Raw genomic sequence first — 13,364 nt, forward strand, 5'->3', positions numbered from 1 at the left:
CCCCCCGCTGCGTGACGGGGATGTGGATGAGGAACCCGCTGGCTCCAATGTTCCCCAACCCCACCCCGGCCTCTCCGGCAGCTTCTCCAGGCGGGGAGCAGCCAGCTGGCCCGCCATGGGGAGCTGGCAAGTGACACATTGCTGTGGCACCTTGTCCCCGGGCGAGCGTGGGACAGGGCTGGGGAGGATGGATGGGATGGAGAGGTGATGCATGGGAAAGCCTGCCCGCACTCATCCTCGCAACGTGGGTCTGTCCAGCGCAGGAATATCCCCGTGTCCATCCCGCTCTGCCCCTTCCCTCCTTAAATAATCGGCTTTTTCCAGCTTCCCAGTTTGCCCTGGCTTGCAGGGAAGTGAGGGTGGTCTGTGGGGTCAGGCTGCATCAGCCCAGGGGGGATGTTTTGGCAGTGATGCCACAGGGAGCTGATGGAGATGGGGCAAACCCTGGTGCTCGGCCTTTTCAGCTCTGGCTGGCAGGATTTCCACCCATTTCAGTAAGAAAAAAAAAAAAAAAAAAAAAAAAAAAAAAAAAAAGAAACCCCTCGGATGAAAAGGATCTAATTTTAACTCAGAACAGGGAGGATCAAGGAAGCGATGTTTTAAAGAAAGGAAAGTAATCTGACCTACGCCGACATGCGGCAGGATGATTTATTGTGTATTAAAAGGACTGGGAGGAAATAACTCATAGATGAGAGCGACTTCATCAGTGCGTGATGGCACACGTCTTCCTGCCAGGACTCGCTGGTCAGGCCCCCGGGAAAGGGGTGGCTCAGTTTTAGGGGGGCTCCTGAGGATCATAGGGGTTCTCCACAGGTTGGGCTCTTCCCTGAGCTGAAATGGGGAGAAAATAGCCCCGGGTGGGATAGATACGACCCGTCAGGGCTCTTTCTCCCTTTGGGGAACAGGGTGATGGTACCCAAAAGCAGATGGTGGCTTTCCCCTCACCGAGGGGTTCAGCTGGGGAGAGGGAAAAGAGAGAAATGGGGGATTTAGCGCTTCTTGGAGGTGTCTTATTACTGCAGCCATCTTTGTATTGCAGGACATGACCTATCTCTGTATCTCGGCCTCGGATTCATCCAGTCAAAACCTGTAAGTTTTTTTTTGCCATCTTTTTGCCTCCCAGCATCGCGTGTTGGTAGTTGTCGGTCAATACAAGCTCAGATTCTGCAGAATGAAGGTTCAGTCCGTTCCTGCTGCGAAAACTTTGTATCACTGCCGAGCTTGACAAAAGCTGTGGTCCGTTCTCAGGCGGTGAATGGCTTTTGTAGGGCTTAAAAATCTGTTTCTCTGTGTGTTGGCAGTCAGTAAATTTAGTTTCGCATCAAATTTCAGAATTATTCTACCGGGCAGGGTTGAAAATTGGAGCATCAGAAAGACCGTGATTTGTGTCAGTCTTCCAGACGTTTTCCTTGGAAAGAGAAATAAAATATTTATTAAAATCAATGTGTTTTTTTTCCCATATGAAGCCTAAATACTCATAAGATTTTAACAGAGTTCTCAAGATGAAGCTGGGGAGAGGTGCTGCTGGCACTGGGGGGGGGTCGCAGCACCCCGCTGCTGCTTTGGGCGACCATCCATTGCAACCAGAAAATGGGTGACTCCGAAGGATTTTCCTCTCCAGTCAGACCCTAAAATGGATCAAAACTTAACGCACAGCGGCTGGACCAAGCCCCATTTGTGGAGGTGCTGGTTTTCCAGCATCCTTGGGAGCAGCTGTGCCTGGGGGTGTGATTCTGCTTGCTCATGCTCCCGCTGAGTGGAAAGAGAAGCTTTACAAGAAAACCCTGCCTCAGCAAGAACTGGGTTTTTTTGCTTGTTATTTTTTTCTCTTCTCTCATTTCTTTGCATTTGCGGCATGTCTACCGAAAGGGGGAGGAAAAAAAAAAAAAAAGGGAAAAGAAAAGAAGATAAGACTGACTGCCGGAAGGAAGACTTATTCAAGGAACTATTTTCTGCTTGTCAGTTTTATGCCTTGGATTTCACAACCCTGGTGAACTGCGTGTCCTGCAGAGGAGATGCTTGTGACTCAGGACCTCAGTGGCTCTCAGCCCCGATCCCACGCTTTGAGGCTGGAAAAGCAGGGGGAGAGCTTTCTGCTGGCTGGCTGCCTGGGGAAAAAAAACCCCAAAAAACAAAAAACAAAACGTGAAGTGGGTGAGGATGGATGGGGTGGCTGAAGTGCTCCCCTCCCTCCCTCCAGGATGGATTGGGAGGGTGATGCTGCACGCATGGAGTGGGCTGAAGGATGTCAGCAAGCTGGACCAGGGAGCTGGAGGCGAGAGCATCGTGTCCCTGCGAGCAAGGTGCGTCCTGGTTGGTCCCAGCCGAGGGGCTGAAGGAGACAACTGGGATCTGGAGAGCCTGGACCTGTGCAGGCAACACTGGCACGCCCTGGGGGATGCTGTCTGCTCTGTGGAGATGAGTAAGATGAAGAAAAATCCCCCAGAACAAGCTTTTGGCAGGGAAACACACACCCCCCCAGATGGCAATGCTCCATTTATTATGGTGGTTGAGGAGGAGGAGGCACGTTTGTAGCCCACGAGGAGCAATGGACTGACATCTCCTCCCAGGGCTGAGAGGCTCAATATTTTTAGTATGATCACAGCTTCAGAGATTCCCCATCTCTTATCAGGCAGCTCTTTTTTTAATATGTCCTTGGTTGGTTTCTTAGAAGGCGCTGCTCTTCCAGGGCAGGGTGAAGAACATCCCTTCCAATGGCCTGCCAGGGATGGGGGCAGTTTTGGAGGGTTCTGCCTTGTCCCCGCAGGGAAGCCGGCTCTGAGTCCCGCCAGGAGCGAGCTCTTGCTGGGGCATGGGGGGAATAACTCTGCGGTAGCTCGTGCCTTGGCTTCTGAGAAATCAGGAAGGCCGTGCAGGCGCAGGCCCATCCCATCACGCGGAGGCAGAGGAAGTCCAGCACCAGGGCAGAGGTGCTGCCGCCTCCTGCGCTCGCTGCTCAGCTCTGGCTCAGCTGCACCGAAGGGACCTTCTTCTCCTCCTTCTCCTGAAAAATCAGGATTATATGCCAGGCAGTCAGGTCAGGGAGTCTATCAGCAGCCCAAGTTACCCAGAATCAGGTTTTCTGCCTCAAAACTACCCCAAGGCTCCGTGCGGCTGTGACGGTGAGCAAGGATGGGCAGAATTTATTGCAAAAATGTGCTGAGGAGCCAAATACCTGTCTTGGCGTGGCCTCTTGGAAACGCCCAATGTCTTTGAGAGGGATCAGCAGCAGCTTCCAGCATCCCATACAGTGATGAGCGGGAGGGATGTGTCTCACCAGAGCCTGCGTAACCCTCGCATGAACACCCCGCTCCATCTCATCAGTACCTACAGAGTTATTTATCCTGTTTTCTAGGTCTCCATGTCTTCAAAAAGATGGGTGCCGCTCGTTGCTGAGCATCCAGCTCAGAAGCAGAGAAGCGCCATAGTGTGCGGCAGCTGAGCAGCCAAAAAACCCTGGCTCCCTGCCCTGCCCTGCTTTGCTGCAAAACTCACTGGTTAGGGTTAATGTGCTCCCTCTGCCTTGCCAGCAGGTACTGGTTAGGGCAGTTACTGGTTAGGGCAGTTGCTGGTTATGCTTTCAGGAATGCAGGCAGCTCTCTGGGGACAAGCCTGTGTTGTTCCTGGCAGCCCCACATCCCTGGCACAGACACCTCTCTGTGCCCTCCCTTGGGTGGGAAGGGGCCAGAGGGGCTGCTTGGGGATGAGGAGAGGAAGGGATTTGCACCATTTTGGAACCTGCAGGCAAAACACCTCAGGAGCCACCTTTTCCCTGCCGCCTTCTCCGCTGGCATCTTGCCCTTGGAAGGGAACCGGGTGGTTTTGACATCGTTTGGGAATTAGGGGTGAGCTGATGGCTCAGGACGGTCTCTGATGTGGGGGTGTGTGTAGCCCTTGGGCCCTGGAGGTGTCTCCCTGGGGTCCCCCTGAGCTGGTTTGGCTGCTGGCATCACCCTGCTCCCATCTGGATGCCTTGGGAAGAAGGAAATCCCCCGGAAAGTCTCCGAGGTCATTGCCTTCCTGGCAGATGAAGATCAGCCCCTCTGCCTTCGCCTGGCAGAGGAAGGATCTCTGCTCCCACCCCACTCTGGTGGCCCCAGGGTGGTGGGAAGTCCTTGGGTGGGGACACAACCGCTGCTGCCAGGGTGACCTGGTGCCTTGCAGGGGTGGGCAGTCCTCCCTTCCTCACCTCCCTGCCTCTCTCCTTGCAGGCTGCAGCATTTTAAGGAGTGCATCAAGTTCATCCACGAATGCCGGCTCGGTGGGGGAGGCTGCCTCGTCCATTGGTGAGAGCTGCTGTCACCGCACCGCAGCCCCGGGTGGCGGTGGTCCTCTGGGAGGTGGGGATGGGCTCCCAAAACACCTCCTTGGTCTCACTTGTGGTGGGGAGGAAGAAGAGGAGAAGACAAGGAACAGCAGGCGGGCAACGGGGGAAGGTCTCCGATGCCAAGACCCATGGGGGTGGGTGGTCACTGACAACCTGAGCACCCAAAGAGGTGGCACAGGCTAGAGGATGGGACAGGGGGAAACCACCTTGCCCGGGGCCACCAGCAGCGGCTTGCTGTCCACACAGCTCCTTACCCCCACCCAACACCTGCCCGGGGAACCCCCACTAGCTCACCCCAGCTATGGGGGGTGCCCGTGGGAAGGTGCATCCCATGGTCGTCCCTTGCTGCACGGTCACACCAGTCTCCGTGCTGGGAACACCCATCCCTGACGCCGCTCCCTCGCGCCACGCCAGCCTGGCTGGGGTCTCCCGCAGCACCACCATCCTGGTGGCTTACCTCATGACGGTGACCGAGCTCGGCTGGGAGGGCTGCCTGGCCGCCACCAAGGCCGTGCGGTCCTACGTCAGCCCCAACTTTGGCTTCCAGCAGCAGCTGCAGGAGTACGAGGTGACCTTGCTGCAGGAGGTACGTCCCGCGCGCCGACGTCCCCTTATAGACGTGTCTGCAGAGATTGCAAACGTGCGGGGGCTCTTCTGCATGCAGCTCACTGCCGGGGGCCAGCTGTTTGCCTGAGCTGGCCTTTGTGCATGCTATTTATTACCTGGGGATTTGGGGTTTTGCATGCCAAAAAAAAAAAAAAAAGTTATGCGAGTGCACGTAAAAAAAGCTCTTTAAAACCCCAGTGATTTTTCTCGAGAGTTCAGTTAGGACACAGCGTGGCGGGGGGGACAGGCCAGCAGCAAGTCCCCAAGGACTCTCGGGAAGGGCTCTGGGCCTCTTCCTGGGAATGCAGAGCAGCGGGAGCCAGCGGGAAGGGGGAGAGGAGAGGGAGGAAGGCTCTTGCGAGAGGCTTCGGGATGTCTGGATGTGCTTGGATCTGGCTGGGCTTCCTCTGACAGCAAGCCCTTTGCGTTCAGAGGCAGGAGACAAGAGCAAGTGTTGATGGAGAGATTCTCCTCTTTCCTGCCCAAAATGACACGGAGCAGCAGATTTTAGGAGAGCAGAAACCCTGGCTGGGTGGGTGGGTTCCCGTCCCGCGCAAGGGAGGGGGATGTTGGAGCTGAGCTGAGCTGGTGTGTTGAATTGGCAGGGTGCTTGTTGCAGAGATCAGAGCTGCACTTTTGACCCGGAAAGCCTTCGAAAGCAAAGGGAAAGGCCTTTAAAAGCACAGCTCCCGCCCGGCTCCCTGGCCGCCCTCCAGCCTCCCACGCTGGACCTTGCTCCTCCACCCAGCCCTGGGCTCTGCACCCAAGGACTGGGGTCCAAAATTGCCCCGGGAGGCCACACGGGCCACAGCTGGACCTCTGCAAGGAAGGAGTAACCCACAACTCGACGTGTCCGAGACACCTCGCAGCCCACGTCACCCCTAAACTTGGTTCTGTCCCTGGAGGTGAATCCCTCCATCCGCTGCAGCCACGAGCATCATGGAGTGGCCCCGCGGCAAACAGCAGCGGGAACCTGGTGGTGCCTCCGGCCACGCTGAGCTCTTCAGGGGGATTTTTGTCCTCCCAGGAGAGAGGCAGGGACAGCATGTGACACTGGCCCAAATGTCAGCCCCTTCCCTGCCACCAAGTTCCCTTCCCCGGGCGGTGGCTGGAGCAGGCAGGCGCTGTCACATGAGGGATGCAGCCCTGCCCCGTTATCACTGGTTTGCACAAACGCAGGCGGAGGAGGGCAGAAAATGGTCCAAGGGATTACAAAACACCCAGGGTGCTGGAGATTCCCTGTGGGGCTTCCCCCAGCCAGGCCGGCTCTCCCCAACCTTTCCCACGCTCTGGCTGCACCCCAGCACAGAGCGTGATGTGGGGTTTTCTGTGCCCCCACTCCACCCAAGCTATTCCTCCTGCTCCCCCAAATCCTGGGCTCAGCAGGCACCAGACTTTCCTCCCTTTCCCTTAGACGCTGTTTTTTTTTTTTCATCCCGTCAGAGTTTTGCTGGAGGTTTTGCAAGTGTTTCCCTGAAAATACCAAAGGCAGAGCCAAGGGTGGATACGTTTTTCTCAGCCGCGGGGTTTGGCAAGAGTCACCTTTTACTTGAAACACCCTGCGCTCCCCACCCCCCCGAGCGCAGCACCGGGGAGGGAGGCTGCCGATGGCTCTCGTGGGTGGACTTGCTGCTAGCACGGCCCCGGCGGCGAAGGCTGGGTGCTGGAGCAGGGAACACGCTGGCATTACTCACCCACAGCTGCACTTGAAGAAGAGGAAGAGCCAGGATGGATGCTCCAACCCCAGCGGCGATGCCCTTTTCCCAGCCTGCCCCTGTGCCCTCCGCCTTGGCAAGAGGAAGGGGACTTGCGGGAAGGTCAGCTGAGGTGGATGGCTGCGGGTCCCACGGGGTGGTGGGATCCGTAGGTGTGGACCTGCGTGGCCAGGAGCCCGTGGGACCTGTTGCCACAGGGCTCCTGTGCTTTGCTCGGTGCCAGCAGCAGTTGGCTTGCTTAGCCTGGCTGCGGGAGGTCACCCCTTGTTCCCGTTTGTGGCTTTGGGGTGATTTTCTGTGTGTGTAGGTAGGATGTGGGGGAAAGGGTATCGTGGCCTAAACTTCAGCTCTTGCTGAGGATATAAAAGAGGTTAAATGTCCCTATTTAGCCAGGGGGCGGGCAGCAATTTGGAAATGCGGTGCTTGGGAGCAAGGCAGGGATAAGGACTGGGCAGGCTGCTCAGGAGGAAAAACCTTATTTCTTGTTGGTTAAAACCTGTGAGGAACAGGTCAGTCCTCCTGGGGACCTCCTGCTTGGGGCTGTGGGTGAGCATCCCTTGGTGCCTCAGTTTCCTTGATCCAGAGCAGGGACTTCAGACGGGACCCTGGGAGGTAGAAATGGGGAAGATGCTCTCTGGGACTGGCCAGCTGGCCTCTCGCCGCAGGAAACACGCCTCGAGCGTGCAGCTGTGGTTTTGAGCCAGCAAATGGTGCTTATTGGGGCTAGATAGATAAAGAAGGAAGGAAGGGTCCAAGAGCAGCAGCAGGATGATGGTAAGGTTAGAAAAGGAAGTGAGTGAGTGCAGAGAAGACAGTGTGGATATGAGAGAGGGCATAGACGGGTATTTGGGTGATGGACCCGTCCCCTCCCAACACAAGGTCCCCACCACGGTGCTGGCACACCGTGGCCAGGCTGCCTTTCCCCGTTCCCGGTGCTGTCCCAGATGGGATGGATGCTCCTGGCCTCAGGGGGGAGGAGGAGGGCAGCGGGTTAGTGGTCAGTGCTGGAGGAAACGGGCTGTAACCACTTCTTGCTCTGGCTTTAAAAGGAAACGCCTGGCAGCAGCAGCAGGGTGCTTCCCCCGGCCTCCCGCCGGCTCCTTCCCTCCTTGGCTGGGTGGTGGGTGCTGAGCCTCGGTGGGTGCTGAGCCTCAGTGCCCAGGCTGTGTCCCCACAGAGCTTCATCCCTCCGGATGGTTTGCATGGGAGGGATGCTCCCCCCATAAGCAGCTGGCATAGAAGCTTGCCCCGAATCCTGTCCCAAATCCTTCGGGATTCACTTCCCAGGGGTTTGGTTTCTATCAGGCTGGATTCTCAGGGTCCCCCCCAAAAAGGAATCTTCTTGTTTGCAGGCTGCGAGTGCCCTGCAGCCGTGGCGAGTCCCACTGTCCAAGGGAGCGGATTTGGGAAATCTAGACATTCCCAGTGGAAATCCCCTCTGTCCGAGCTGACTGTCCCCAGCTGCAGGGTCAGTCTCAGACTTTCTCCTCTTGCAGCTCCTGGCCCTCGTGCCTGCGGCAGCCCCGGCAGGACAGGGTTGAGCTTCTCGTCCTGCATCCCGCATCCCCCATCCCGCACCTTTGCCATGAGCTCTGCCTCCCGGCCGTGGGGTGCTGCTGTGGCACCCCGGGATGCCAGAGCTGTTGCAGGGGCATTGCCCTGGGGGTATCGAGGCTGGGCAACCCCTGGGGGCTACCTGCCCTCTCCCTCTGGTTGCCCCAGCTGCACCCCAGGCCTGTCCCAGTGCTACCCTGTGCCGGGGCTCGGATGCTCAGTCCCTCTCTGGACCCTTTGCACCCTCAGGTTTTGCATTCCCAACTCTGCATCCTCCATCCTTTCTGTAAGGTGTTTGGTATTGCTGGGTGTGCTCCTACCACTCATCCCAGTAACTCCTGCTTGCTGGAGCAGCTGGTTCCCAGCTCCTTTGTGAGAGAGCAAAGCCCTGCCCGCTCCCCACGAGCACGACGGGTCCCGGCAGAGCTGCCCATTCCTGCCCACGCTCTCGGGTGCTGCAGTCTGGGCCTGTCTGGCTGTTTCTCAACCCAGCAGTAGCGGGAAACATTTCTACAGATTGTCTCTTGTTTCCCAGCCATCTCTGGACCTCAGCCTCCTGCCAGCTGGCCACTGGCCACCGTAGCAGTTTTTGCAGCTGGCTGCAGTGGTGGAGGGGGGACGGGACACAAGAGACACCCCCAGACTGCCCGTCAGCGAGCGAGATGCTCTGCAAACAAACCTGCCTCAGCACGCAAGAGCCACCTTGGCTGTGCAGCTTGTGGCAGCCGGTGCAGCCTGTCCCCGGGGGAGGGAGCATAGGGAAGATTTTCTTACGGGAATTCAGGCACACAAGGAACAACAGCAGCTTCTTGGCAATGAAAAGTAAATAAAGCTGCCGTCCTGGCTGCAGCCAGCGTGAGAAGCCGAGGATGCTGCCAGCTCTCCAGGTCCATCTGTGCCAGGCTGGGGATGCGGGGAGCGCTCGGTTGTGGGGGAACTGTCATGTATCTCTTGTATGATGTGGTGTGTGAGCTCCTGCAGAATTGGGGCCTTTCTGCTTGCTGGCTGTGGCTGGGGATCCCCCGGCCTCGTCTGAGGCTGTGGTGGGGATGCGGCAGGCATTGCCCCTGCTCGGCTCACTGCTTTCCACTGTTGGAAGCCCTGGCTCTTGAGCTGGGGGTGTCTCAGCCCCCAGTGACCCTGACAACCTCTTTTGGCTTTGTCCTGGCAGTACCGTGCCTGGATCCTCCGTGACTATGGCAGGAACCCCTTCAAGGACCAGGAGGAGCTGCAGTGCTTGCTGGCCCAGCAGGAGCAGAGGCAGAAGGAGCAGCAGCTGGGGAGCAGGGATCGCTCCTGGCTCCACTCTCCAGCTCCCACCTACCCGCTCCCCTACCACGCAGGTGGCACCAGCAGAAGCAGATGGATGAACAGATAAGCAGCTGGCTGCTCGCAGGCGGACGTTGGCCCTGGGCCTTGGAAAACTCAAGTCTTCCCTTTGCCAAGTGCCCACGGGGGTTCATGTCTGGGGCAGCGAGCAGCCAGCGCTGGCCTTGGCTGTGGGCTGAGGGTTGGAGCAGGGGGGTCAGGACTTGCAGACCTTCCCCTTGGCTGCCAGCTCTGTGTATACCTCCGGGCAAGCCAGTGAACTGGTGACAGTGTCATGCTCTTTCCCATTCCTCCATTTCTCAGTGGATTGCAGCTACTTTTCCACCGCTCAGCGCAGCAGCAAGCCCCATCCCTCTCCCCAGCGGCGCGGTACCCAGGTGCTCCTCTGGCAGGGCACAGGGACGCCGACGCAGAGCTTGGAAAGCCGGAGCAGGATGAGATGGGGAGACACCACCTTGTCTTCTGCTTTGCAATGAAGCTGGGGGATGATACAGTCTGTGAGGCTGCCCCGAGGAGGGAGGGATGGGTCCTGGGACATGGGTGTGCTGCCGAGCCCAGCTGTCACCCCGTGGGATGGGGAGAGGGGCTGGAGGCTCTGGGGGCTGCAGCTACCCCTGGCTGTGTTTGGACTTTCCTGGTGAGCATGTCCTTGGCTGATGTCTGTCTGGCATTTTTCTTAACTCCCCCCCCCAAGGAGGGGGAAATCCAGCAGCGCCGGAGGCTGCCCGTCCCCTCCACCTCCATCCCCAGAGCTGGAGCGGTTTGGGTTTCCCCTGCTGCCCAACCTGAATGTCCCCGCTTGCAAAAGAAGCCAATCGCTTGTTCGACCTGCAGACCAAGTTAACGCTGTCCCTCTCCAACAGCCTTTTTAATCTTGAAAGACGATGACCGTGCCCCTTTTTTCATCCCAGACTCACACAGTGCATTTCCAAAGCGTGGGCTTCCTTTACCAGGACTCCCCACATCTGCCCTACAAGGCGGGGGGCCCAACTCATCGAGGCAGCCCTTCTACATTTAAACCTTCAACTCTTCCATGCCAGTTTGGCCTTTTACTATAAATACCTTGCTTCTCAAAAATATCTGTTCTGAGAAAAAAAAACCCCAAACAAACCAACCAAACATCCAAAGCTTTTCCAATATTTCTAGGAATTCCCTTAATGAAAATTTCTGGGTACTTGGAGTGTGTCAGCACCGGGGGGTGACTTGCCCAATTCCTAATAAAGAGGAGAGTGATTAAAACCATGAGGATGGCTGGTCTTGATTTGTGCTGTTCCTCGTGGGACTGGAGGGATGCATCTGATTTTCTTGAGGAGAACCACCAGTAAAATAAAAAATTTTAAAGAATCAGTGTTTAGCCATAATGTATAGGGTTCTGGGAAGAAAATTATGGGGCTTTTCCTTGTCTTTTTAGGTTGAGAGAAGGATCCTTTTGGCTGTTATTCTATACAGTGTGGCTCATGCCTACAGGAAAGCACCCTGGTCAATTAATGAGATCAAGGACCATAAATGGTGCTGATGAAGTGAAGAGAGGTTGAGCAAACTGGGTTGATACTGGATTTAATGCCTCTGTTATCATTTTAGGAAGCAGAAAAATGAAACTTGTGCGCAGGAAAAAAAAAAAAAAAGAGAAGAAAGTTGGTTTCTGGTGTTAATAGGAAGTCATCGGAGATATGTGATAAGCAGAGATTAGATCTGCAGTAGGTGGGATAACCTCTGTGGAGCGCTGCTGTCCCGTCACCTGCACCAGCCTGGACGGCCGTGACCCCTCCTGTCCTACAACCGGCCATCCCGGGACTCATTCCCCACGGAGCTGCGGCACCGAAGCAGCTGTTACCCCTGGAAAAATCCCCCTGATTCGGGGCATCACAAAGGATGCTCCCTCCAATCTGCAGCATCACCCCTGCTTGGCATCACAGCAACAGCTGTTGCCCAAATAGCATCTCCTAAACCCAATTTCCCCCAAATTTGAGAGGCGAATATATAGATTTTTTTTCCCCTCTGGCCTACATCAGTGAAACCTGTGGTGGCTTTAGGATTTCTGGGCACTGGAAGGCATGACCCGAGGCAGGTAAATCTGGGCTAATTTCCACTTCTTTTTACATCTCGAAGAGCACTGCACGCTTGGCTGCTCTCAGCTCTCCCGCATCACATCACCCCTCCTGAAAGCCCGGTGCCTCTGGTGCGGGGAGAATCGCTCTGCCGAAGTGTGAATGAGCTTCCTGGGGTGCTGCTCCAACACACGGAAATAGTCTTCGAGAAATTCTCTGCCCTGCTGCCTGCCCCAGGGTGTGTTTTGTGTTTTCCCTTGCCAGTCACTGGCAGGGCTGTGGGGCATCTCACTCCCTTCCAGCCTGCCACAGCCAGCAAGGTGAGCACCTGAAAAAAACATTTTAAGGAGTTTATTATTTTATCTTCCTCCATCTGGGACTCCCCTCACCCCAGGGAACTGAGATTTTTGCCTTTCCAGGCTGCCCATGAAGTCCCAGAGCCAAAATGAAGCCAGAGGTGATGGAATCACCCCGCTGGCAACAGGGTTGCAATTAGTCTCCAACTTGTTGAGCTCCAGAGGGGACAAGGAGGTGGAGAACCTCGATTATATGAAGCCCCTTTAAAATATCCCAAATTTGCCAGAACTTTCTTTACAAAAGAAAGAATTCTTTACCAGGGAGTCTCCGGCCAATACAGGGAGGCAGAACTGGTGTCTCAGGGGACGGCAGTGCAACCCCCTCCCTGCAAAGCTTAACTTGTTTCTCGGAAAAAAAAAAAATAAAAAAAATGCTCCGAACCCTATCTGATTGCAAAAGATGTTTTTGGCTCTCCCCAAATCTCACAGGGGGGATCTGATTAGGATCAGTCGGGTGTTTAAAAACAGGGGCTGTTACAGCCATTATTTATTAGAAATGACAGTCAAGGTTGTGTACCTTAGATCATTATTTTTATTATACCATCTGTGCAGCTCCATACATTTCCCATTTCTCTGTATTACCCACATGGGAGTAATTGTGGTTTTCTTCCAAGAAATGCGTGTGTAATCTGGTAATCCCAGAAAAACCCCTCCGAAGTCAGGCTGCAGATGGTCCTTTACACCCTGCCATGGCCCGTGGCCCCGGGCTGGGTGCGTCTGGCCTGGGCTGGGGCTGCTGGGCGCTGCCAGGGAGGGACGGATCCGGGACCTGGGGTCAATGCAGGAGGGAACTGCCCGGGGATGGACTGAGCTGGGACTGGAGAGACTGGGCTGGGGCTGGGGAGACTGGTCTGGGACTGGGGAGACTGGTTTGGAACTGGGAATGGACTGACTTGGGCTGAGGATGGACTGAGTTGGGACTGGGGAGACTGGTCTGGTACTGCAGAGACTGATCTAGGACTGGGGAGACTGATGTGGGACTGGGGAGACTGGTGTGGTACTGCAGAGACTGATCTGGGACTGGGGAGACTGGTTTGAGACTGGGGGTGGACTGAACTGAGTCTAAGGATGGACCGATGTGGGACTGGGGAGGACTGGTCTGGGACTAGGTGACTAGTTTGGGACTGGGGATGGACCAACGTGGGACTGAGAATGGGCCGATCTAGGACTGGGGAGGGACCAGTCTGAGTCTGGGGAGACTGATCTAGGACTGGAGAGACTGATCTAGGACTGGGGAGACTGGTTTGGGACTGGGGGAGAGAGAGACATGGGATGGGGGGACCGGTCTGGGACTGGGGACACTGGTGTGGGACCGGAGCGATCTGAGGGCGGTCTGGGACCGGGGATGGCCCGATCCCGGTAGGGCTGAGCTCCGCCCCGGGACGGACCCGCCCGGCGCCGCGGGCGGAGGGGACACGGGGCAGCACCC

General features: G+C 56.4%; 1 protein-coding gene across 1 annotated transcript in view; it reads left to right on the forward strand.

Moving 5' to 3' along the window:
• Window positions 1–10,752, forward strand: part of LOC113484508 (dual specificity protein phosphatase 22-A-like) — a 13,597-nt gene extending 2,845 nt beyond the window's left edge. The window contains exons 4-7 of the mRNA XM_026856908.1: window positions 1,023–1,089; window positions 4,212–4,286; window positions 4,742–4,913; window positions 9,374–10,752. Of these exons, the coding sequence (XP_026712709.1) occupies window positions 1,023–1,089; window positions 4,212–4,286; window positions 4,742–4,913; window positions 9,374–9,580 (521 nt within the window). The 3' untranslated portion in view covers window positions 9,581–10,752. The remainder of the gene's footprint in view (window positions 1–1,022; window positions 1,090–4,211; window positions 4,287–4,741; window positions 4,914–9,373) is intronic.
• Window positions 10,753–13,364: the final 2,612 nt, after the last annotated feature.

The sequence above is a fragment of the Athene cunicularia genome, assembly GCF_003259725.1.
Source record: "Athene cunicularia isolate RWA chromosome 11 unlocalized genomic scaffold, athCun1 chr11_part1, whole genome shotgun sequence".
Lineage (NCBI taxonomy): Eukaryota > Metazoa > Chordata > Aves > Strigiformes > Strigidae > Athene > Athene cunicularia.